This window comes from Rosa chinensis, chromosome 1, assembly GCF_002994745.2.
Source record: "Rosa chinensis cultivar Old Blush chromosome 1, RchiOBHm-V2, whole genome shotgun sequence".
Lineage (NCBI taxonomy): Eukaryota > Viridiplantae > Streptophyta > Magnoliopsida > Rosales > Rosaceae > Rosa > Rosa chinensis.
Window position 1 is genome coordinate 39,442,176 of NC_037088.1, and position 24,497 is coordinate 39,466,672.

The 24,497-nt window shown below is 37.2% G+C and overlaps 2 protein-coding genes and 1 long non-coding RNA gene across 4 annotated transcripts; 2 read left to right on the top strand and 1 right to left on the bottom strand.

The window, feature by feature from the left end:
- Positions 1 to 4,460: 4,460 nt before the first annotated feature.
- Positions 4,461 to 8,639, bottom strand: LOC112189742 (putative receptor-like protein kinase At3g47110). 2 transcript variants are annotated; one of them, XM_024329090.2, is made up of 3 exons: positions 5,880 to 8,639; positions 4,900 to 5,383; positions 4,462 to 4,764 (listed from the first exon to the last, which is right to left on the bottom strand). In XM_024329090.2, exons 1-2 carry the CDS (start codon positions 8,536 to 8,538, stop codon positions 4,914 to 4,916), a joined length of 3,129 nt encoding a protein of 1,042 aa, XP_024184858.1. In that variant the 5' UTR covers positions 8,539 to 8,639; the 3' UTR covers positions 4,462 to 4,764; positions 4,900 to 4,913. The 2 variants fall into 2 exon arrangements, with proteins under 2 accessions (XP_040367155.1, XP_024184858.1); XM_040511221.1 differs by having other exon boundaries at positions 4,461 to 5,383.
- A 943-nt stretch (positions 8,640 to 9,582) lies between these two features.
- Positions 9,583 to 10,594, top strand: LOC121051875. The gene is made up of 3 exons (XR_005807316.1): positions 9,583 to 9,607; positions 9,928 to 9,984; positions 10,190 to 10,594. It is a non-coding gene; the product is annotated as an uncharacterized LOC121051875 (long non-coding RNA).
- Positions 10,595 to 12,538: 1,944 nt separating this feature from the next.
- LOC112189572 (nifU-like protein 1, chloroplastic) lies at positions 12,539 to 13,364 on the top strand. The gene is made up of 3 exons (XM_040506567.1): positions 12,539 to 12,878; positions 13,044 to 13,180; positions 13,266 to 13,364. Exons 1-3 carry the CDS (start codon positions 12,539 to 12,541, stop codon positions 13,296 to 13,298), a joined length of 510 nt encoding a protein of 169 aa, XP_040362501.1. The 3' UTR covers positions 13,299 to 13,364.
- Positions 13,365 to 24,497: the final 11,133 nt, after the last annotated feature.

Sequence of the window (24,497 nt, forward strand, 5' to 3'; positions counted from 1 at the left end):
TATTTGCAGATATATTACAACATGTTGATGAAACTTGTGTTGAGCTTCTTTAGAAGCCTTAAGTTGTAGGTTCTTTGGTTAGAAGAATATTCTTATGAATGGATCATGCATTATTTACTTACATTACAGATTATTACTGTAAGTAATTTGAAGTTTAATGTACAACATATGGCTCTTGTGGTCCGTGAAAGGTTATAGATTATTACTGTAAGTAATTTGAAGTTTAATGTACAACATACGGCTCCTGTGCTCCGTGAAAGGTTATATTAAAATTGCAGGGTCCTGATGCTTAGTTAAATGTTTGATTTCCTGTAGTTTAATATGATCAATCATAGAATCACTGGGTTTAAGGATGGTTTGATGATTCTAGCTTGTCTATGTGCACGCTTCATAATCACTACATCTGATACAGTAGCATTCTTCTTGTTTGAACATTGATATATAGTCCAAGTAGGAGACGGTAAAAATTAATGTGGACTTATCATAATTCACTATAAACCACGACAACTTAACTACCTTATTTGCAGAATAAGTAGTTAGACTATGCTTGAATTATTCAACTTATTGACATTTTTACTATGTATAATCAGTATTGATTATGTATCTATATTGTTGATTACTTAATTATTGTTTTAGGCTATTGAAAGCAAAGAGGGAATTAGGAGAATAGATGATCTTTCATTGATAATAGGAGCCCCTATATATAGGGAGTACAAGTACATAATCTTTAAGTACAAGGAATCCTATTCTAATTAGAACTAGCAATCTAGAACAATCTTCTTCTAATACAACAATAGAAAGTAATCATAGTTTGGTAAGGCACACATCACTCCCCCTTGTGCCGTCCAAACATGATGTCATCATAACACCATGGCGGTTCAAACGTTGCCTCGTTAAAAACCTTGCTCCAATAATAAAAACCCAGTGGGACAAAAACAACATTGAGGAGGAGAAAAAGAGTACAACACGTCCTTCACTTCTCAAGATCAAATATGTAGACATCATGCCTCCCCCTGATGTTGAGAGCTCCCCCTAATTGGTACAAACATGGGAGTTTGAATAATTTTCTCATTCTGATGCTCTTCACATGTTTCTCAAAGGTGGATTTAGGTAATGACTTAGTGAATAAGTCCACTACATTATCCTTAAATCAAATTTGATTCACCTCAATCTTTAGAAGTGTTTGTTATTGCTGATTTAAAGAACAATTTACGCGATAAATGCTTGGTGTTGTTGCCATGATGAAACCTTACTTTATTTGTTCAAAGCAAGCTGCATTATCCTTATAAATGCATGCAGGCTCATCTGTGGTAGACTTCAAACAATATGTTCTTCGAATGTGTGCAATTATGGATCTCAACCATATGCATTCATGAATTGCTTCATGAAGAGCAATAATCTCTCCATGATTCGAAGAAGTAGCGACAAGGGTCTGCTTTGTAGACCTCCAAAAATATAGCGGTGTTTCCCATGGTAAAGACATAACCAGTTCCTAAACGACCTTTGTGTAGGTCAGAGAGTACCCAACATCAGCAAGACCTTCCAAAACACTAATTTTGTTTTGGGATGGGGATAAAAGACGCATGCTAGTGTTGGCGACATTCTTGGTGTGTGATGGTCCCAATCCATCATCCATCAATAGGGATAGAACAAGCTCATATCTATCATACCTTTTAAGTATCGAAAGATATCTTTTACACCAATCCAGTGGCGTTGCGTTGGTGCAGAGCTATATCAGCTAACAAGTTCACAACAAATGAGATGTCTGATATTGTGCATTGAGCTAAATACAATAATGCACATATTGTAATTAAATATGGCACTTCTGCCTCTAGCACATCTTCGTCATCATCCTTCGAACAAAAAGAATCATTTTAGGATCAAGACTACAGACAATCATGGGCATGCTTGAAGGCCTGACATTGTCAAAATGCCTAAGCATCCATCAACACAGTGCTCAAGTTCCAAACTGAGCCAAAATCATGTTCTCCCAAGATCCTTCATCTCAAACTCGGATTTCAAGTATTCAGAGGTTTCCATTAACTCATCAAGGGTTCCAATTCATTAACATAAATCATGGCAATTGCAAATCCAGATCTTGTCATGGAAACGCGCGGGATTAATTTAACTTATCCCTTCCCAATCAAGCAGTCACTTAGTGAGCGTTTGGCATATGTTCTACTCTATAATATTTGGCTTAGATGCATAATTAGGAGCTTGATTAACTCTTGAATGTGTAGATGAGCATGTCTAGAACAAATTAAGGGACCTAATCACTTCTCTAATTTATGGCTAGGACACTTGGTTAGAACATGGTTAGTTACAATATCAATTTTGATTGCTGTATTGGCTAGCTTGGAAGCCTTGATTCTAGAACTCTTCACCTTTTGGTGCAACTAGAGGCCCTAACAAGACTTTAGATTGTCTCAATTGAGTTTTTACAACCCTTGATCCAGAGTAGGAATACCCTTTAAAAAATCTAATGACCCATGAGCCTTAAAAAGCCTTGGGTACGGTTCTTAATGCCATCATGAATTGAGTGACCATTGTCAGAACATATTTGTGCATTGAATTTGGCTAAGAGGATATCCTAATGACTAAATTTCCATTTCTTGATTAGTTTATATTATCTTTATTTTTAGTTACAATTTTAATTTCAATTGTCAATTTTATTTTTCACAATCAAAACCAACTTTAACAAACCACTTTCATTGTCTATATCATTTGGTTGTGAGGTTCTGCATTTATTTGTGGTTCTTTTGACCCATTTTAGACTTGGTTGTTCCAAGCCGGGCATGTAAATAGCTTGATGCTATTTTTTAAGGTTTATTTGTTAATTATTGGTGACTTAGTAATCGGCATAATCAAGGATTGAAATTAGCTTTTCAATCCCCGTGGTGCGATAATTTCAATCCTTGCGCGTAAGTTACATTTAAGCACCAAACCAGGCTTGTCTCTTGATTAGAGCCTGTGATTTTATTTTTATCTCACCTAGATCCACCTTAGGGGGATTTCACCTCATTTGGATCTGCTTTGAGGAGATTTCACTTCACTTTGATCCACCTTGAGGGGATTTCACCTCATTTGGATCCGCCTTTTGGGGATTTCACCTCACTTGGATTCGCCTTTTGGGGATTTCACCTCACTTGAATCCGTCTTGAGGAAATTTTACCTCCTTGAGGAGATTAATTTCACTCACTAAGATCCACCTTGAGGGAATTTCACCTCACTTAGATCTGTCTTGAGGAGAATTTACCTCACTTGAATCTCTTCCTCAAAGAGATTTCACCTCACTTGAATCCACGTTGAGAATATTTCACCTCATTTGGATCCACATCAAGTAGATTTCATCTCATTTGAATCCGCCTCAAGGGGATTCACACCTTACTTGTTAAAACAAAAAGGAAAAAGTCCTCGTTAATAACAGGAATTTAGTAAATGGACCACCAATCATTAAGCTTCTTCTTGGTCTTTTGCAGATTTCCCAGGAAGCTTGGGATGCCTCCTATCATATTAAGCCTGATCATTAGCTTTAAGTCTTCAACAATGAGCCAAGCTCCATCAGAATTTTTCCCTTTAGGTCGATGGTTTGGAAGTTGAGGATGCTCAATTCATAGTAGTAGTTTAAGTTAACCAGAATCTCCCCCTCCAATATGTTCTCACTGACACTGAGATATTGCAGTCAGGACAAGTGATAAACTTGGTGTGAAATGTTGCGAGAGAGGCTGTTGGTTTGAAGGTTGAGGTACCTAAGAATGGAAAGGCTTCATGAAAGGTGATATAGTGCCATGAAAATCATGGCCTTGTAGATTAAAGGGTACTTCTATTTGATGCATTTTGCCTTAAGTAATTCCATGCCAAGTGAAAAGATTCATTCTATGGTTTCAAGAAGCCATGTAGATTGGTAGCTATAGGTTCTTTGAATCCGAGTTAAGCCACATGATCAGTATCATTTGCGAGTTTGCAACACTAGCACTCTAACAGAAAAGGAGTTCATAAGAAGGAGAAGGGGTGATCACATGAAAGCATATGAACCAAAATGGACATAAGCAGGGTACACAAAGCTCCATGGTGGGGCTGGGCTCTCACAACTTGATAACTTTTCAATGAGTTCTCTAAGCAAGTTCTTGGTTTCTAACTTATTTAGCTCGAGCGCCATAATAGAGTAGAAGGTGAACACAGTCGATCTCACCCTTATTATTCTAGTACTACTGTAAACTAGAACTTGACATTTCAGTGATTATATATACCAATCTTCTTCTTCTTTTTCTCTCAAAATGACTCTTTATTTAATGTTGCATTATTCAATTTTGTAGAAAATGTGGGTGGGTGACTTAATTAGATGAAGATAAGGTGTTTGAAGAAATGTTCTTTCTAAGAAGAAGTGCTGGATTGAATCGGGATGGACGATTTTCCAATAATGCCAATGTTCAGAAAGGTACTCCTGGACTTGTTAGTTTCCATTTACACAAAACAAAACTATGGCTACGAATTGGACTGCTTTGCCTTTTCTGATAATTCTCACAAACCCAATTGGATTACATCACTTATTACACATAATTAAGATACAACATTACTAGTCTCCATTGGATCTTTAGAAATCTACACAATGAGCAACTCATAACCTAGAAATCGAAATCAAGCACTCACTTATTAGTAGCTACAACTTATTTCTTCCACACTTCCAGGCTATCATCCTACCTTTAAACGTCTTTGTCAATAGTATAACTCACAGAATATTGACACTTTGCTTCCCATGCCATACTGTGCAAGTATTTTTGCACAAAAACTTTATTATGCAATCATAAAGAAGTAAGGAAGAATAAAAAAATAATAAATAAAAAAGAGCAAAAAAATATCATTTTGTTGCACACAACATAAAGAAGAAAATAACAGTACCTATTGTTTAGCTTCTACTTGGCCTTTCTTGACAGATGTCGATCAACACCAATGTAAGCATCTTTTATATGGTGTAGCTTCCTGTGGACCTCCTCCATAGACATTCTATTCCTTGGTGATTCTTCCGAGCATGCAAGTCCAATCTTAAGGGTTGGAAGTATGCACTTCCACACAGTGTTCATCTTGCTTAAATTCTCATTGTCAATGTTTTCTTTAACTGCTTCGATTTCATTATTGTAACAGTTGATGTAGTTCACTACATTTTGTGATGTTGCAGGTGCTGTCTCTTCTAAAGTGACAAGAAGAGTAGGATCTACAATCTGCATCACTGTTTCTGGTATGGCCATCTTGACAAAATTATGGAGGTTCAAACCATCTTTAAACATATCGTCGATAGGTCTTCTTCCTGTGAACATTTGCAACACGAGCACCCCATAACTATATACATCTCCTTCTCTTGATGGCTCAACACCACACGCATACTCTGTGACTCACAAAACAATCAAGTGTGTGTGTATATATATTAGTTCTCTTTGTACAATTTGGAACCTAACTTCTATAGTATGGAAAGTTTCTTTGTTGATCAGAGTTTCCAGACTACTATGAAAACTTTTTCATCATTATTAATGTATGAATGAATTATACAAATATATTCCATTTTTGGGTTGAGACAGAAAGTGATAAACTTCATCATTGGTATCTTTTCTCTCTTTGCAAAAAAAAAATCATTTATGTCTTGCATTAATATTACAATCTTTGAGATACATATCTTATATTGCTTGCTAACTTGTATTTGGTCATTTGTTAGGGCTTAAAATTTAAGTTTGTTGTCATTGCCACTGTGCCACATTAAGCATAAGCTACCATGCTCCTATTTCTCTATTCTTTTGTCCTATTCTTTTGTCCATATTTCTATATATAAATTCAATAAAATTATAGATAAAAATTTAAGAAATTATAAAGTAGTGGAAGATTGTTACCTGGAGCAGCATAGCCAATGGTTCCCTTTATTCTAACTGTGCTACTTTGATTTTGAGAGGAGTTCGTGGTTGTTGAGATGAGTCTTGCTAACCCAAAATCACCAACACAAGCAACCATGTCATCATCAAGAAGAATGTTGCTCGGCTTCATGTCGCAATGAATGATTTGTGGTTCACAATAGTCATGAAGATAACACAATGCAGAAGCCACATCAACAGCAATATTCAATCTTTGAAGAAGGTTCAAACTCCTTGATTGATTTTCTCTGTGCAGCCACTCCTCTAAATTTCCATTTGACATATACTCAAAAACTAGAGCTTTGAAGTCATTACCATTGTAATCTGTGCTGGAGCAACATGTTAAGATCTTCACAAGATTCCTGTGCCGGATATTTCTCAGTGCATTGCATTCAGCCACAAAACTCTTGGAAGCACCTTTTCGTTGAAGGTTGAGGACCTTGATGGCAACAACATTGTTTTCTTCTTGATTAAAAATTCCTTTGTATACAGAGCCAAAACCGCCTGATCCGATTTGATTGCTCGGAGAGAATCCACCAGTAGCATGATGAAGTGTCTGGTATGAAACCTTTGGAAGGAAATTAATCGATGATACTGCTATTAATGGCTTCTTCTTTTGAGTTTTTCTCCTCCAATAAAGAGCTGAGACGACTGCAAACAAAAGAGAGCATCCAGCAACTAAGGAAATTGTGAACTTTAGTTTGAAAGCATGCAACTTTCTCTGCTTTGGTACTTTGATGGGGCATGCTGGTAGCTGCAATTCTGAAATACCTCCACAAAGTTTGGTATTTCCATCCAATGATATTGCACTTGTGTTTTGAAAAACTCTTTCTTTCGGTACCTCACCCTCCAGATTATTGAACGAAAGGTTCAAATGGATCAAGAATGGAAGCCTCTGTAGGTCTTTTGGAATATGTCCTGACAAGTTGTTTCGTGAAAGATCTAGATACTGAAGACCTCTCAAAGCAGCCAAAGAAGAAGGTACGATTCCTTGAAAGTGGTTCCCTTGTAGGTAAAGAAATTCAAGGCTCAAACAGCCTCTAATAATTTCTGGAATTCCTCCGGTCAAATTATTATCAGAGATGTCCAATGTATTGATATTCTTCAGCTTACCCACTTCCACAGGCAGAATGCCAGTCAGCAAGTTTTGCGACAAGTTCAGCAAGATAGAGAAGGACAGAGCAATCACCTGTGATGGTATATCTCCACTAAGCTTATTGTCTGATATATCCAACTGCTGCAGATTTTTGCAGTTACCAATATTTGGAGGAATGCTTCCTTCTAATTCATTTTCTAATAAGTGGAGGTGATACAATTGGGTGAGGTTTCCTAAGGAAGATGGGATCTGGCCTGATAATCTATTGGAATCTAAACTTAATACTTGCAGCTTTTGTAACTTCCCAAAAGAAGCTGGAATGGTACCTGTGAACAAGTTTTCTTCCAGGGTCAGGAGTATTAAATTGCTGAGATTTTCTAATGTTTCAGGAATTGTTCCCGCTATTTGATTGCCCCCAAGGCAGAGTTGAGTCAGTTGGGTTGAGAAATTGGCTACAGAATTGGGTAAAACACCTCCAAAATTGTTATTACTCAGAGAAAACAGCCACAAATTGCTGCAATTTGTCAAGAATGTTATAAATCCCAAATCATTTGATGAATTAGTTCCTAGATTATTGACCTCGAAGTTGAGCAACTGGAGATTGGGAAAATTTCCAAAACTTGCAGGAACTTGCCCAACAAAATTATTTTCCCCAACATCAAGTATCTGAAGCTGAGAAGCATTGGAAAATGAAGCTGGGATTTGGCCAGAGAATTCATTTGTACCAAGGTACACTACTTGGAGATTAGGCATGTTTAGGCCTATACCAGGTGGAATACTGCCCTTAAATTTATTAGCTGAAAGTGAAAAGCGGTTCATAGATGATATGTTAAAAAAGGAGGGAGGTATCGTACCCGAGAGATTATTGGGACCAATTGAAAAAAATGATAAGCTTCTCAATCGACCTATTTCCTCTGGTACGTTGCCCACCAAATTGTTCTCTTGTAAGGAAAGAAAAGTGATTGATGAAAGATTTCCCAAGGAAGGTGGTATGCCTCCTGTCAAATTGTTAATCTGAAGATCAAGACACACAAGCTTCAGTGAACCAATCTCTGAAGGAATTTTCCCAGTAAGGCGGTTCCATGCAATGGTTATGATGCTTAATTGGCGGGAGAAGGTTAGGTTGACTGGAATTCCCCCCTCCAACATGTTGATACTGAGATTGAGATGGCGGAGTCGGAATAAATGTTCAACTTGTTGCGGAATGTTGCCAAAGAAGCTGTTGTTTCGAAGGTTGATGAACCTAAGAAAGGAGAGGTTGCCAATGTAAGGAGATATGGTTCCGTGCAAAACAGCGTGTGGTAGGTTCAAGGCTGTTACTCTTTGATGTCGTCTACCACAAGTAATTCCAGGCCATTTGCAGTAATGAACGGAGTCATTCCATGAATTCAACAGCCCATGTGGATCAGAGGCTATGCAATCTTTGAATTTTAGCAAAGCCAAGCGATCGGTTTCATTGCCAAATGAACTTAAAACAGTGGTAGGTTGTAAAAAGTTGATGAAAAGGAGAAGGGTCAGGACTTGATGGTATGTGAAACTCTCCATTAAGTTTGTAAAAGCAAGAGGAAGCTAGTCAGGAGGTGAAGGGAATATTATTAAAGGCAAATCAACTTGAGCTTGCAAAAATGTGGTATTTCTTTGCATGTAGTTTGAGTCTTAGGATATGGCTCATCGGTAATTAGTTACATCAAGTAAATATTGGTAAATATGGTCATGATAGTATTGACGCCGACTAAAGACTTGGACTTGATTGGACAGAGGAGGGGACATGGTCGAATTTTAAATTTGTAGTGGAAGAAACTTGGAAGCAGCAAGCACTACTACAATAATGACCAAATGCCACGATTGCTTAGCCACACATTGATTGACGGGTGGATATGTTGGGTAAGGGATGAAATCAGCCGTCTCTAATTACACTATCCACATTATGTTCTCATGCATTTATTGGTCTATCAAGAATAAAAAATAGAACAAAAGATTAAGAAAATATTTTTTTAATCTTTGTGAACCAATAAATGCATGAGGACAAAATAAGGATAGTGTATTGATAATAGCTGATTTCATCCCGTTGGGCAAATTTGTAATATGGGTGATACAGTGACACATTTATCATCACTTGTGATTTTCTAACATTTTCTTCATCATACTTTTGCAGTGTGGTCCACTTTAGTACTCCACTCCGATTAGATAATAGATTTTTACTCATTAATTTATGTTTATCAACTCATTCACTCACTCTCCTACAATAAAAAAAAAAACAAAAAATCACGCACTCTGATTTCTCTCTCTCACTCCGTCTATATCCTCTTCTCAATCCTCTCTCTCTCTCTCTCTCTCTCTCTTAATTTTCTAATAAGACATGGCTATTCTTATCTAGCTCTATTGTTTTGGCAGTGGAAAAGAAGTTCACAAGGCCCTATGACTAGCTAGATGTAAGAATTTTTTTGATAGATAAGCATTATTTTAGCTCACTAATTTGATGATATAAATTCTAGCATACTTTTGATTTTCATTTGTAGTTTAAGTGTTATAGAAATATTTCGTCTGATAGTTTGAACTTTGTACTTTCAGTACGCTAGGCATCCAATCAGATGATGAACCATAGTTTATTTAGGTAAATCTTTTTCTTTTATATATGTTAACCAGGTTAATCATTTGTTTTTTGCTCAATAAAATGGCCAAAGGGTAAGTTGGAGTTCATAGATGTACAAGTACAACTTTGCTTAACTCAGATGAGTCAGATGCATTTTGATGCCGACTTACCTTTTTATGATGACTCGTTTAATGTTATTGTGTGTTTAATTGAACAACTTAGACTAATTATACCTGAGTTACAGAAGTTAGAAACTTTATACTAGTCTGTACTTGTGAATTCCATTTGTTTCTACAATTACTTCATATTTTGTGGCATATGATCCATTTCCTGCCTTACAGGTTTGACTAGGAGTTTAACAAAGAAGTTGCAACTGAAATAATCTATTTGGAAGATTTGTAAGTACATGACTTGGTATCTTTTGATATGTGAGATTTTGTACAATACTTTTCAAATGTTATATGCTGGTTTTTGCTTTGGACGACTTCATCTTATTAGCTTTCTTATATTGCCACTATAAGAGCTTTGTATCCCTTACTGTATTACTTATTGACAGAGAATTAAGGTATATTTTCATACTAAAAATGTGTAATATTCATATAGGGAATTAACTGAGTAGTAGAAAACTTTGAAGTTGAAGGGTGGTGTTAAATTAATGGCAGCTCCAATTGATCTGTTGCAAATGGATTTCAGGTCAGCTCATATGTTTTATTATAATTGCTATTTTATATTTTAGTAAGGACTCTTTTTTTTTTGGATATAAAAATGGTGGTCGGGTGGGACTATCACTTCAGGGTCGAGAGCAACATGGGTAAGACCCCTCCCCATAGAGTGTTTTTCACATGCGGATCATCGAACCAGTGACCTCCTTACTACCAGGAGTATCACTGTAGCGTTCGCCCAACATGCAGGACCAGCTTGCTACCACTAGACCAAACCCCATGGGTTTTAGTAAGGAATTTTTGTTTAGATATCATATTTATAACTTCCATTTATATACAAAATTTTCAAAAGTTGAAGTTGTCACCAAAACTTAACCAGAAGTTGAAGTCATTTAGTAGAAGTTAGTTTATAGAGGTATAAATGGAATGATGTATTCTAGGGGGGATAAACCCTTGTATAAGAAATTGTTCTATTTCCAATATTAAGAAACAACTGTTGTATTTTCAGTTATCACTATTGAAGAATTTAATAATTTCTTCTTTTTTGTTTTTTGTAGTTATTATTTATGAAAACAAGAATAAAGATAATGGTGAGCTATTAATAATATAATAAAATAGGTAGCCACATGCATTAATATTTGTGGCAATTTTAGTTAGAGGGGTCCACCAAGTCAGAAAGTGAAAGAAGTCACATATAAAAGGACTCGGCTTCTCTGCTATAACAAGCAGTGCTAGGATCTGCTTGGACTTCACTACCAAGTTGACACGTCATCTAAAATCAATCCAAGGGCCAGAAGTGAAAGTCTCCAAAACACTAACCATATACCACACACAACATATCACTCTCTCTCCCTCCCTCCCTCCACGCCTTCTGCAACTTCGTCTCCTATCAATTCCATCTCCTCTACCGAGTACTAGCATGGCCGCCACGGGGATTGGCCTTCTTCTTATGGAGAGTGAAAAAGAAGAGATCTTCTTGTTTCAGATTGGGTCCCCCATAGGCCTCCCAAATGATCCAGGGTTTGGCCTCACCTTATAAATCAAACTCAGGAAGAAGCAAGGATGGTGTGGTTGCCGAGTTAGAATTATTCTTGCAGCAGAGGTAGTGGCCGATCAATTCTTCATCAGTCGGGTGGAATCTCACACCCACCAGAAAACAATGATCCATATCCCTAAATTCCTTTTTGGGTTTGAATTAGGGTTTTCTGGGCATTTGGGGATTCTGGGTTAGAGAGACCGAAACAGAGAAACCAAGCAGGAAAAAAAAAAAAAAAAAGAGAGAGAAAGAGAGAAATTGCAATTCTGAATTGTGAATGAGTGAAGTAGAAGATTAGTGAACTAATAGAGGTACACTATGCCAAAAACTGCATCACACTACACTTTTTAGACAACGAAAAAAAAATTTCCGTTGTGTAATCACTGAAACTGCTTCACACAACAGGTTTAATGAGATTGGCGTTGTATAAGGAGGTCGTACATCATTTTTTTTGGGTCCAAGATTATTGTACAACAGTTTTAAGGATTTGTTTGTTGTCTGAATGTAAAAAAAATTCCCCCCCCCCCCCCCACCTTGCTCAAATTTGGGTCGAAATTTTGACTCACCTTGCACAACAGTATTGTTGTATATGTTGTATGAGAGTAAGTTGCAAAATAACATACAACGCATTTTTTTGTTTCCGTTGTGCAAGTTTGGAAGAAAATCACATGTACTCCAAAATGTGAGTGAGTAGCCCCAAAAAGGCCAATATTTGAGTGAAATGCTGGTACACGATTTAAGCTCCTACAACGGAATGGCTTATTTGTGTTGTCTGAATGAGAAATGTATGTCCCTAACGTCAAAACTGCTACTTTGATTGCACATAGGCGGGAACTTTCCCTCCTTGCTCCCTTAACTTAGACAACTTAACTTCATACATGCGTTGTGTGAAAAAGTTAAAAAAAAAAAAAAAAAAAAAAAAAAAAAAAAAACTCGGAAAAGACAAAGTTAAAAATTTCAATACAGGGGAACAAAATTTTCATTTCCCACACACTTAGGTCAGTTTTCCCACTCTCTCTGGCAGCCCATTTTCATCCTCACTCACTTTATCTCCGAAAGAACTGGCGACCCATCACTCTGGCTCTTCCCCGAAACCCTAGCCCTCTCATCCTTCCTCTCTGCTCTCTTTTCACAGCCACCACCGCCTCCCTCTCCTCCGCTCACTCCCGCTACTGTCTCTCCGGCGCCATCGCCTCCGCAGGCAAGCGCTCTCTCTCTAAAACCCTCTCCGTTTGATTTTAATTTGGGTTATTCATGGTTCCTTCTGATTTCTCCTGGTTGCCCAAAACCCCAATTCCTTCTTCTCAAATCCCAGCGAAATCCCATCAATCCCCACAACTTATGCTTGTAAAATGGTGCCGTCTAACTCCTCAAATAAGAATCTTTCTCTGTTCTGCCATTAGAGCTTCGAACGCAAGCGCTGTCGTCGAGTCTTCTTCTTCTTCTCCGAGACTCTACTCGGCCAAGCAATTTGAGCTCATAGTTCCCAACATTGACTTGGTTCTCGAGGACGTCGGCCCCTATCTCATCAACGATGGTGGAAACGTCGACGTTGTGTCCGTCGAAGACAGCGTCGTTTCTCTGAAGCTCCAAGGTGGGATTTCATTTCCGTTTCTTTTGTCCCAATTCTGAGTTTTGGGTTCTGTTAATTCCAAATCATACATGTAATTTGATCGTGAAACAAAGTTAATGTTTTAGTTTCAGTTTGTGGTAATGAGAATCTGTAATTTAAAGGAATTGACCTGAAATGTTGAAACAGGGGCTTGTGGAAGCTATCCTAGCTCAACAACCACCATGAAAATGGGGATTGAACGAGTGCTTAAAGAAAAGTTTGGAGATGCACTCAAGGATATTCAACAAGTCTTTGATGAAGAAAACAGAGAGACCATAGTTGAGGTGAGAGCTTTTGATTTCTCGACATGTTTATACAGTGTCGATGGATTTTCGTGAGGAGTGAGTTTATGATTGTAAGTGCAGGCAGTCTCGACACATTGAGGCCGGCGAAGAATTTTGAACTATTGATGCTATATGGTAGCATGTTGCCAATTGCAATACGTGCAGTTTTTCTAACTCAAATAGGTACTGGAACCTTTTTGTTCCAAAAGTTCAGTATTTTTACTATTTTGTAAAGTATTGGTGTAATTATTCCGCTTTTGTAGTTGTATACCCTGATAGTATAATGCCAATTTATACCATTTTTCTATAAACTGGAGTGACATTTGGTCTATGTTTTGTGTATTCTTTTAAATGGTTGCAGATTTCAGAGGCCTACTGGAGCAATTCCTTCTTCAATGCTGGGATTGGAGTCTCTGACAAGAGACTTATTTCAGTCTTGAAAATTACATGAATGGTAAGAACAGTTTTCAGAACCAACTTGTGAACAACAATTAAAGAAAAGCCAATGTTATATTGTTGTTACTTTGATAGTTGATTTTTCTATCTATAAACAATTGTTTTCTTTCATAATTACCAGATATTAGACTCTCCCAAACATTTCTTTGTTGAAGAAAAATCAATTGGAATTGTCTTGTAACTCTTTTGCCTAAGTAGGTAATTAAGCGTTCAAGCTTTTGTCAAACAATCACAATTCCTTGTGTTACATTCTTGATATCAATGAATTCTCCCTTGTAAATCTAAGTTTGCAGAAGTGCTTATGTTAAGTTCGGTATATATATCATTGAATTCTTCCCTTGTAAATACAAGTTAGCATGGAAGTCAATCATTTGTAGTAAGCTCAAATGAGTTGGAAATAGTTGCAAAAGGACTATAGTCTGATGTACTTTCTCCTCCCCATCTCCAACTTTCTCTAAAAGGCCATTCTGACGTACTTTATCAAGCTTTAAAATTTCAAAACTACATATAAGGATATATAACTATAAGACATCATAGATTTGTATAAACTGCTTGTTAAGAGGGCCTCATTTCTGTAGCTCTTACTTTTATGTCATCACACAATATACATATTATTAAAATGCAAACTAAGAGAATAGGTAGAAATCTGTCAAGCACATATTGGTTAAGGATATTCTAGTTCCTCTGCATGTCTTATTTGAGATTATTGTTCAGTCTGCAGGCTTATATCAGAAATTGGAAGTATCTTCTCAGAGAAAGCACATAAACTCCACTCAAAGGTATGTTCTATCCATACTTTTGTTATGCTTACTAATTATTATCTCTGTTTTTGCTATGCGAAGAGGGGAAGGGAGAAGATGGTGAGTATTTAAAATACTTAGCTTATACAATCATTAGTTAACTTATCTATGTTTGTCTTCTTGCAGTAATGGATATAGGGCTTCAAATTCAAGTGGAGATTAGCTGTAAGACCTCTTCATTTATACTTGCTGCTTATGAAAAATGCTTGATATTTTACTTGGGTCTGGGCATTGTGTGAATGTCTTCGATTGCAGTTAAACACTCATATTGGATAAAGAAGGTGAATCCAGAGAACCTATTGAAGAAATTACGAAAAGCTTTTTAAGTTTCAAGTCATTACAAGTACTTTTTATTTGTTCTTCTTGTCGTGATTGAAGAAGCATTCCTTAGCTTCTTCTTCTTATTTATTTATTTTTTTGCTTGGTCTGAGCTTCTTTGAATCTGAATATGTCTCTAGTCCTTGTGCTGCTAGATCAAACTTCTATAGGCTTCAATAGGCTAATAGTTATATATATATATATGAATCTTATTATGCTAGTTACTTGTTACTGCAATAGTTGAAGGATACCAGTTATAAATTTATTATACTCTTCTTATCTATTAACATGTCTTATGGTTTTTGATGACTATAGACATATATTTTGTACTGGCCATAAAATGTCTTTGCTGAACACTCTAAACCAAGGTTATGGTGCTAGAGAATGATCAATTACCCAAAAATATCATATGTACATGAGTGCCCTAAATAAAGTGTTAGGCTTATACTGCTAGAGAATGATCAATTACCCAAATTATCTTATATTGTTTTATGATAATTAGGCTTTCTTGATTTATGTACTGAATAAAGTGTTATTAATATCAAGTACTGCTTTGTAGCCTTCAAAGCTTTAAGGAAGCTGATCCTTGAAGTTGGGTTTATGGTGGCATTTCACCGTGATAGATATAGTAGATAAGGTGTTATAGCTTTTCCTACAGTGGATCAGAACTGTAATGACTTTTAGGTCCCATTCTATAAACCGTTGCCAGCATTTTTCTGCATAGGCAATTTCTGCCTAGACAAGAAAGAGAGGTAAGTACAGTTGTGTTTACATTCCGTGGCTGATTACTTTAGTACTCTTAAGGTTTGTTAAGTCTTGATATCAGTTACTCTACTGGACTTGAAACAACATAGAATGTAACATTTTATTTTAGGTAACATTTTGTTTTAGGTAATAGAGTTGCATAACTGAATATTGTTGCTTTGTCTGAATTATAGGTTTGGTACTTCATATGGTATTGCTGGTAGAAGTGAGAAGGGGGAGTAGGCTTTGGAAAGATGACGAAGCGTCTCTGTTGGGAGAGCAGTTAAGAGCACCAGATGATTTGGTATTTTCAGATGTGGAATGAGTGGGCTAATTTTGTCGTCAATACATATATCTTGGAGCTATTGCAATGATTTTGTGTGTTTTAATGTATGGATGATTGGGAAATACGTTCTTTATAGTACATTTGATTCTTTAATGTATGAACTGGCGTACTTCAATTGATGAATTGGATTCACATTTCTTTCTAATATTGATCAGTACCATTATTTAGGTAATGATGGAGCATTAATTTTGCCCAATTTTGATCACACAATGATTAGTGGTTTGCAATGTTTATATTTGGTATGTAAATGGATCAAATGCACAATTTAATTCAGGAATGGGATATGTTCAAATAATCAGACAACAGAACAGATATAATGATAACTGCCTGTTGTCTGGATGGCCAAAAATGGGGACAAATCACACTACAATTATTCATATCACACATCAGTTTTTAACAAATCATTGTCTTCTAATCTACACACACACAACAGAAGTAATTAAACTCTGTTGTCGCAAAGTTAATCAGACAACAGAAGAAATTGAATTATGTTGTCCCAAAGTTGATCATACAACAGATATAGTCCAAGCACTGAAGTTTGAGGATCAATCAGACAACACACAAACTAAAAGTCTGTTGTCTGATATGCTTAACATACAACAGCTTGAAACCAAGCACTGTTGTCTGAAGGCAGAGCTTCAACTGCTGCGTAGCTGCGCATGGCATCTGCCGAGCCATCTGTCGAGCCATCACACAACAGTTATAACACATACCCGTTGCCTGTTTGTTTCTCAGATAACTGTGTTCCACTGTTGTCTGAATTTTCAACAGACAACGGCTCGCTCTACAATGGTGGCACTCCAAATCACACAACAGTTTTTGTCTGTCGTCTGATAAGTTTTTTGGCATAGTGGGTTCATAGACAGATTGAGAAATATGATTGTTGCTTTGTGGTGGCGGTTCACGCGGTTTCTCTGACAATTGTTGCCGAAAGGAGTGGAGGGAGGGAGGGGGAGAGAGAGTGATATGCTGTGTGTGGTATATGGTTTGTGTTTTGGAGACTTCCACTTCTGGCCCTTGGATTGATTTTAGATGACGTGTCAGCTTGGTAGTAAGTCCAAGCAGATCCTAGCACTGCTTGTTATAGCAGAGAAGCCGAGTCCCATATAAAGACACTCGTGACTTATGTTTTGGTATAGTCACCCTTCTATAGATCACCCACTCAATTAAAAGTGACTGCAGCGTTGCTTTTGCTTATAAGCACGATAATATGTGGGTATGGGGTCAAAGCCTGATAATAGATGGTTGTTGTTGCCCAAATTGTAGTAGTGTAGCCAACAAAGGTTGGTAAGGACGACCTTGTGTTGAAGCCTCCATTCAAGTTCAAATCTCGTTGCCGACTATCCTTTGTTGGTGGGTAATCTAAAAAATGTCTTGCATAATTACATACTAATGGGCTGGGCTGGGACACTGGCTAGTTTCGTAATTCCTGTTGGATCAAGGTTGTAGGTTTGCCTTGACCTTGGTAGTGTAAGGAAGCCTCCCTCTTACCTGAACTTTTTGTAACTAAAAAATAAATAAATTGTAGCAGTGTAGCCCTGCGCTAATCAAGCCTGGAAAGTGGTCTAAAAGCTGATGATTACTAATTGGTTTAGTGTAATGTCTTTTGACACTCATGTTTTGGTAGGTAATTAGGCACCTAGACTAAGTCAATCTACTTTATTATAGAATTTATAGCCAAGCACCCATGAGGAACAAGGTTTATGCCAGCGGTACTACTAGATTACTATAACACAGGAAATTAAATGTTTAATAGAAGCAACATGACAAAAGGAGTGTTTTCTTGAATAGGATGAGAATAGGGTCTAACGTACCCACCCAAATTAATTTCAGTAAATTAACAAAACTTGAAATCCTACCTCAATTAGATCGATTTCGTTATGGAGATTCATAAACCCTTGCAAAAGGTCCGAAGGCTTGGCCTATGATGATTGTAATGCCCTTCAGCTGGACTAGTGTGTTTTATTACTGTCGTCTCTGTTTATGACTACTTGTGTTCTACTCGACAGCAATGACTTTAGACTGAAATTTGTCTCAACTTTGAAAAAAGACAATGACTTGAATTAAATTGAACTGAGAATGGTGGAAGAAACTTGGAAGCAGCCCTGCACTAATTAATTAATTGGTAGGGTTCAGACTATCCGCCCAGTTCCTACGGTGAGAAAATTTTTGGCAAAGCATTTAACATTTTAACAGCTTATGATTATGATTATTGAGCAAGTCTTGCGTACGTCAACCAGTCTTACAACACAATAAGTGTCACGTAAGGAGATGTTTTTGGTATTTGACTTTGAAAAAGCGTGAGTAATTTTAAAATAAGTATAATTTTTTTTTGTTAACTATGATTGAAGTTACGGCTGCTGTATATAAGAACACTTGGAGCAGCAGCTAGTACTTATGGCAGTAACAACGGCACACAGGGACTCAAAATGCGGAAGATGCTCATCATTGCCGCTGTCTTTTTTATTAATTCTCTCTTTATCTCTGGTAGAAAGAGATCCATGTCGTCCATTTTGGTACCTACATGAATGTATTGTACATGTTTAAAATATCTCGTGGGTACCTTCAAGCTCTCTCAGCTCTTTTGAGTTATGTACAACTCTATACTGACAGACGGATGGAGCCACAAAAGCCCCGACTCTAAATAATGTGAAGGTTGACTAAGTTTTAAGGCTTCTTTGGCAAGATGATGGATAACTTTATTGTCATCCCGTCTTACAAAGTGTCAACTACAAATTGAAAGAGACTTGACTTCATCTAAGATATGACCCTCAGAACTGAGATCATCACTCTCAACTTGCAAGGCACTAATGACATTTAAAACATCGCCTTCAACCTCCATATTTCTAAACCCAACATGAAGAGCAAACCTGAGACCATGTAGAAGACCTAGAGCTTCGAAAGACCTTGGGGAAGGTTCCCAAACTGTGGGACAACCATGACACCTCTTAAGCTTCCTCTTTCATCTCTGAATACCACACCTAACTCACAAACACCATTTTTAACATCCCTTGCTCCGTCAAAGTTCATCTTCAAACAACCTTGCCGTGGTGGCTGCCAGATTATAATGTGGTTTGGAGAAGCTTGCACAGCTTCAGTTCAGACCAAACTTTGTTCATATTCCAATTGCCATTCGCCTGCAACATTAGCCAAACCTACCGGTTCCAACAAGGCTTCATGCATATGTAAATTCCTATTCCTCCAAAGCCATCAACAGATGTAAGCAAAAGATTCCAGCTCATATTCCAAGGCAATAGAACTTAGGCCATCTCCAGTAAGGGAGGGCTATATTGGGGTCAGGGCTATAATTTAGCCCCCAGAAATATTATTCTTTATTCATGAACAAGTAAACCATCTCCAGTAAGGGAGGGCCAAATTTTAGCCCTATCAAGTATTTTATGATTTTACATTATGTTTTTTAATTTTTATGATTTTATAATTCTACTTTACTTTCAGCATTTATTTCATAAATAAAATATTACATAAACTTTATTAACATGATACAAAATGAATAAATTAAAAAAAAAATGCACTTGAAAGAAACTAGTTTATATTAACGGTATTCGTCTTCATCGAATGGCATTTGTGGATGATAGTCATTTGATGTTGAGCCGGTATTCGGAATCAATTCCCGTGCACTTAGCTTTTCTCTCCACTTGTTTCCAAATGCCGTCTCCCTTTTGGCCATTACCTTTCGTAGAATTTTCGGATACTTTCATATATGCAACACAAAAAACTTCATCTTCTTTTCTTGTCCAATTCACACCTTTGAGAGAAGGAGTGGACATGCTTCAAATAAGTAGAAGTGGTGTTGGAGAGGATAGAAAGTGTGAGAAATTATGAACAAGTGAATATATGTATATATAGGTAAGGTGGGAAAAAAGTTACCGTTTTGTTACCTTTTTTTTTTTTGGTAACATAAATGTTACCGTTTTTTTTCTTGGTAACACAAATGTTACCGTTTTATTTGGATTACATATATACTAAAAAAAAAAAATATATGCAACCTACGGCTAGTTGCTCTCATGTGTATAATTATACTTATTAATTGTAAGCCATTGGATTAAATCCTTTGCTTGAGTATCAACCATTGGATTAAAGTATTCCATCACAAATAGCAATATTGGGCTGATTTGCCGTTGGCCCCACCAAGGGCTAAAGGGCCACCCATAGGGCTAAATGTAGCTCTCTCCACCCACCTCTCCACTTCTAGCCCTTTTGACCTTCCCTTGTTGGAGTCCATTTTTTAGCAAAAAGGGCTTAAGGTTACCTATAGCCCTCCTTATTGGAGATGGCCTTACATGTGAGAAGATCGAGATCAAATACTGAAGGCTTCCTCCTTCAAAATTGATCTACCAATTACCAATCAAAATTTTTGGTTTTTAATCATATCTATCAAATTCGATATTTCAATTTTTGGTATTACTAACTTTAGAATAACTAATTCTTTGTAATATAAATTAGAATGAACAATACTAGGTTTTTCAATTTTATAGTTATAAACTTTGTATTCATCAAGTTATTATAGTTTTCTTTTGTATATATTGCATCAAGTTTTAACCATTTTCAATAAAACTAGGTTATTTAACCATCTTTGACCAGATTACATGAAATACATATATTATTAATGTAGTAATATTCATACTATTATGAAAATTTTTATGTTTATTTCTTAATATACATGTATGTGTATGGAAAACCGCAGCATATAGAGCTAATATTTAGATAATCAGTAGATTCGGCATTTACTAAAACCAAACTAACTTTTTTGGTAATTTTTTTATTTCGGTTTTATCTGTCTTGGTTACCAAAAAGTCATTTATCAAACCTAAAACATCAGTTGGTATTCAGTCAATTTGATAATTACCAAACCAAATAGCAGTCCTAATAATACCTATGTGTCATGTTTTGTTGTCTAGATGTTAAATAGATGCACAGAAAATTATAAAATATAAAATATAGAAGGTACAAGTGTGGTTTACTAGGGAGTGCAGAGCTTGCAAACACCTGAGAGTAATGGGGCGTGAGATTGTTCTTATATATTGTTTGTTTTTAGTCAAAGTCACTGGGTGGACTTTGATAATTTCTGGTCGTTGAGCAGGGTATTTAAAATTTCAAATGTTTTCCAGAAACAGAAGCCAACTGAGAGATCAAATGCCTGGTGAAGCCTCCTCTTCCACGTCTCCTCCTTGTCGATTTAGCTACGATGTGTTCCTCAGTTTCAAAGGCAAAGACACCTGAAAGATTTTCACTGACCACCTCTACACGGCCCTGGTCAACGTTAGAATTCTTACTTTCCGAGACGACAACTAAATCTAGAGAGGACTCGATATCAAGTCGGAGCTGAACAAATCCATCCACCAAACACGGAGGTTCGTCGTCGTCTTTTCCAAAGACTACGCTTCTTCCCGATAGTGCCTCTACAAGCTTGTCGTGATCGTCTAACGCCACGCCGACAACGCTCGCGGTCGTGTCGTTTTGCTAGTGTTCTACGACATCGATCCATCTCATGTGAGGAAGCAAACCAGAAGTTTTGCCTGATAGAGTTGTTGCATGTTTTTAGGTTTCTTGTTACATAGGTTTCCTTGTTAGAATAAAACCCTAAATGTCAGGGTTATTGGTTTTAGTTTGTTTTGACTATTTCCTTGTTGATTTACCACGTAGCATTAGTCATGCATAACGTGGGCTGCTATTTCTCATTCTGTTAAGATTATGTAAAGGCTATATAGCCTTGTTCTTTGCTTTGAATAAGATAAGTCATTCCTATATTGATTTTGTTGTTCTTAATTCATTGCTCAGCTTGAATTGATCAACAATACCTAACAATCTAGTATCAGAGCCCCCACTGGCCTTGAGAAAGAGAGATAAGCCGCAGCTTAGAGTGACTTCCAAATAAGTGAGATGACGAGTGAGGGAAATTTCTTGCAACCATAAATTCCTCTATTTGATGGTCACTACGACCGCTGGAGTATACTAATGGAGAACTTCCTTAGGTCAAAGGAATACTGGAGCTTGGTTAAAGTTGGTTACGAAGTGCTGACACCTGGTTCAAATGTGTCGGAGACGGCTCAGAAGAAGCTCGATGAGATGAAATTAAGGATCTCAAAGTGAAGAACTACCTGTTCCAGGAAATCGATAGGACGGTCCTGGAAACCATTCTGAAGAAGGATACATCGAAAGATATTTGGGATTTGATGAAGAGAAAGTATGCAGGAAATGACATAGTGAAGAGATCAGTCCTCCAAGCCTTATGAAAGGACTTTGAAACCTTAGAGATGAAATCTGGTGAAACCGTTACTGATTATTTTTCTAGGGTTATGTCTGTGGCCAATAAGATGCGTATTTATGGTGAAGTAATGAAAGATGTGACTATCATAGAGAAAATCCTTCTGTCTTTAACAGACAGATTTAATTACATAGTCTATTCTATTGAAGAGTCTAAGAATCTTGATACGATGTCTATTGATGAACTGCAGAGTTCTCTAATAGTTCATGAGCAGAAGTTCCACAGACAACGTGGTGAAGAGCAGGCCCTCAAGGCGTCTTTCGAGGAGAGAACAGGAGGAAGAGAACATGCAGGTAGAAGCTCTATGAGAGGCAGAGGCAGAGGGAGAGGACACCAAACATTCAATCGAGCCATTATTGAATGTTATAGGTGTCACAAACTTGAACATTTTCAGTATGAATGTCCAGGTTTGAAAAAACAGGTTAACTATGCAGAAATGGAAGAGAAGGAGACTACGTTACTCATGTCTCACGTGGGGTTGTGCGAGAGCTATACAGAAGGTGCATATGTGGAGCTGAATGAGAAAGAAAAACTGATGTTGATGGCATATGTGGAGGAACATGGTGTCAATAGAGAGGATGCATGGTTTATAGATTCCGGATGCTCAAACCACATTTGTGGTGATACAAAAATGTTTCATAAGTTGAATGATAGTTTCAAACACTTAGTAAAGCTTGGAAACAATTCCAGAATGAATGTGATGGGAAAAGGGAGTGTGAAGGTTCATGTCAATGGTGTCTATCATGTCGTAACAGAAGTCTACTATGTTTTGGAGTTGAAGAATAATCTTCTCAGTGTGGGGCAGTTACAAGAAAGAGATTTAGCAATCCTAATGCAGGGAGGAATGTGCAAGATACACCATCCAGAGAAAAGATTAATCATTCAAACTTCGATGTTAGCCAATCGAATATTTATTCTACTTGCCAAAGCAATAACAAAGACTACAAGCTGTTTTCACACAATATCACAGGACCTGCCTCATCTTTGGCATAGCAGGTATGGACATCTCAGCTACAGGGGATTAAAGACATTGCAAGATAAGAGCATGGTGTATGGTTTGCCTAAATTTGATGCCTCCAAAGTGAAGTGTACAGACTGCCTTGTTGGGAAGCAGCACCGGGATTCTTTTCCAAAGAAAGGTGCGTGGAGGGCAACACAAAAGCTTCAACTCATCCACGCAGACATCTGTGGACCAATCACGCCAGAGTCAAATAGCAACAAGAGGTACATTTTGTGTTTTATCTATGATTATAGTAGAAGATCTTGGGTGTACATTCTGGTATGGAAGTCAGAGGCGTTAAATTCCTTTGTGTGCTTTAAGAAGCTTGTAGAGAAAGAAACATGTTTATTCATCAAATGCCTCCGTATTAACAGAGGTGGCGAATTTAATTCAAATGAGTTCATTGAGTATTGCAAGCAGAATAGGATCAAAAGGCAGTATCTGCCTACATTCCACAACAAAACGGAGTGGCAGAAAGGAAAAACATGACAATTCTAAACATGGTTCGATCTATGCTTTCATAAAAGAGAGTTTTTGGGTGCATAGCTCATGCTGATGTCCCTGATGTCAAGAGAACCAAATTAGAGAATAAGGGTGTTGCTTGTGTGTTACTTGGTATTAGTGAAGAATCTAAAGCCTACAGACTCTACAATACTATCACCAAAAAGATATTGATTAGTCGAGATGAGGTTTTTGAAGAAGATAAGAAGTGGGACTGAGACGCAAGCTATGAGGAGCAGCTATTGATGGATTTGGAATGGGGAGAAGATCAGAAGGATACCAATGAGAATGAACATGAAGATTCAGACAATCATAGTGAGAATAGAGCTGAAGACATGGGGAACGCTGGAGGGAGTGGTTCAAATACTGAGGAGGTGGATGAGGATGTGATTAATTCACGAAATCAAGGTTTTGAAACTCCTGAAGCAAGAGAAGAAAGGAATAGACAACCACCAGTTTGGATGAGTGATTACACAAGTGGAGAAGGGCTTTCTGATTTGGAACTAGAGGCAAACATGGCTCTAGTGATGTCTGATGATATTGTTAGTTTCGAAGAGGTAGTAGGAAGCTTGAGGTGGAGAAAGGCCATGGATGCAGAAATAGAAGCAATTGAGAGAAACAAAACATGGAAGCTAGTTGAGTTACCTGTAGGAGCAAAGAAGATAGGAGTAAAGTGGGTCTATAAGACCAAGTATAATGAGTTTGGAGAAGTTGACAAGGACAAGGCTTGACTAGTTGCCAAGGGCTACTCTCAGCAACAAGGTGTGGATTTTATAGAAATATATGCTCCGGTGGCTAGGATGGATACGGTAAGGTTGATACTTGCTTTGGCTGCTCAAAGGAGTTGGACAGTTTACCAACTCGAT

What these genes read in the sequence shown, in the direction of transcription:
- LOC112189742 (XM_040511221.1), bottom strand. Translation starts at nt 8,538, where the DNA reads ATGGAGAGTTTCACATACCATCAAGTCCTGACCCTTCTCCTTTTCATC. An exon ending in CATTGGCTATGCTGCTCCAG is followed by an intron (nt 5,384 to 5,879) that starts GTAACAATCTTC and finishes TGTGAGTCACAG; the next exon opens with AGTATGCGTGTGGTGTTGAG.
- LOC112189572 (XM_040506567.1), top strand. Translation starts at nt 12,539, where the DNA reads ATGGTTCCTTCTGATTTCTCCTGGTTGCCCAAAACCCCAATTCCTTCT. An exon ending in CGTTTCTCTGAAGCTCCAAG is followed by an intron (nt 12,879 to 13,043) that starts GTGGGATTTCAT and finishes ATGTTGAAACAG; the next exon opens with GGGCTTGTGGAAGCTATCCT. An exon ending in ACAGAGAGACCATAGTTGAG is followed by an intron (nt 13,181 to 13,265) that starts GTGAGAGCTTTT and finishes AAGTGCAGGCAG; the next exon opens with TCTCGACACATTGAGGCCGG.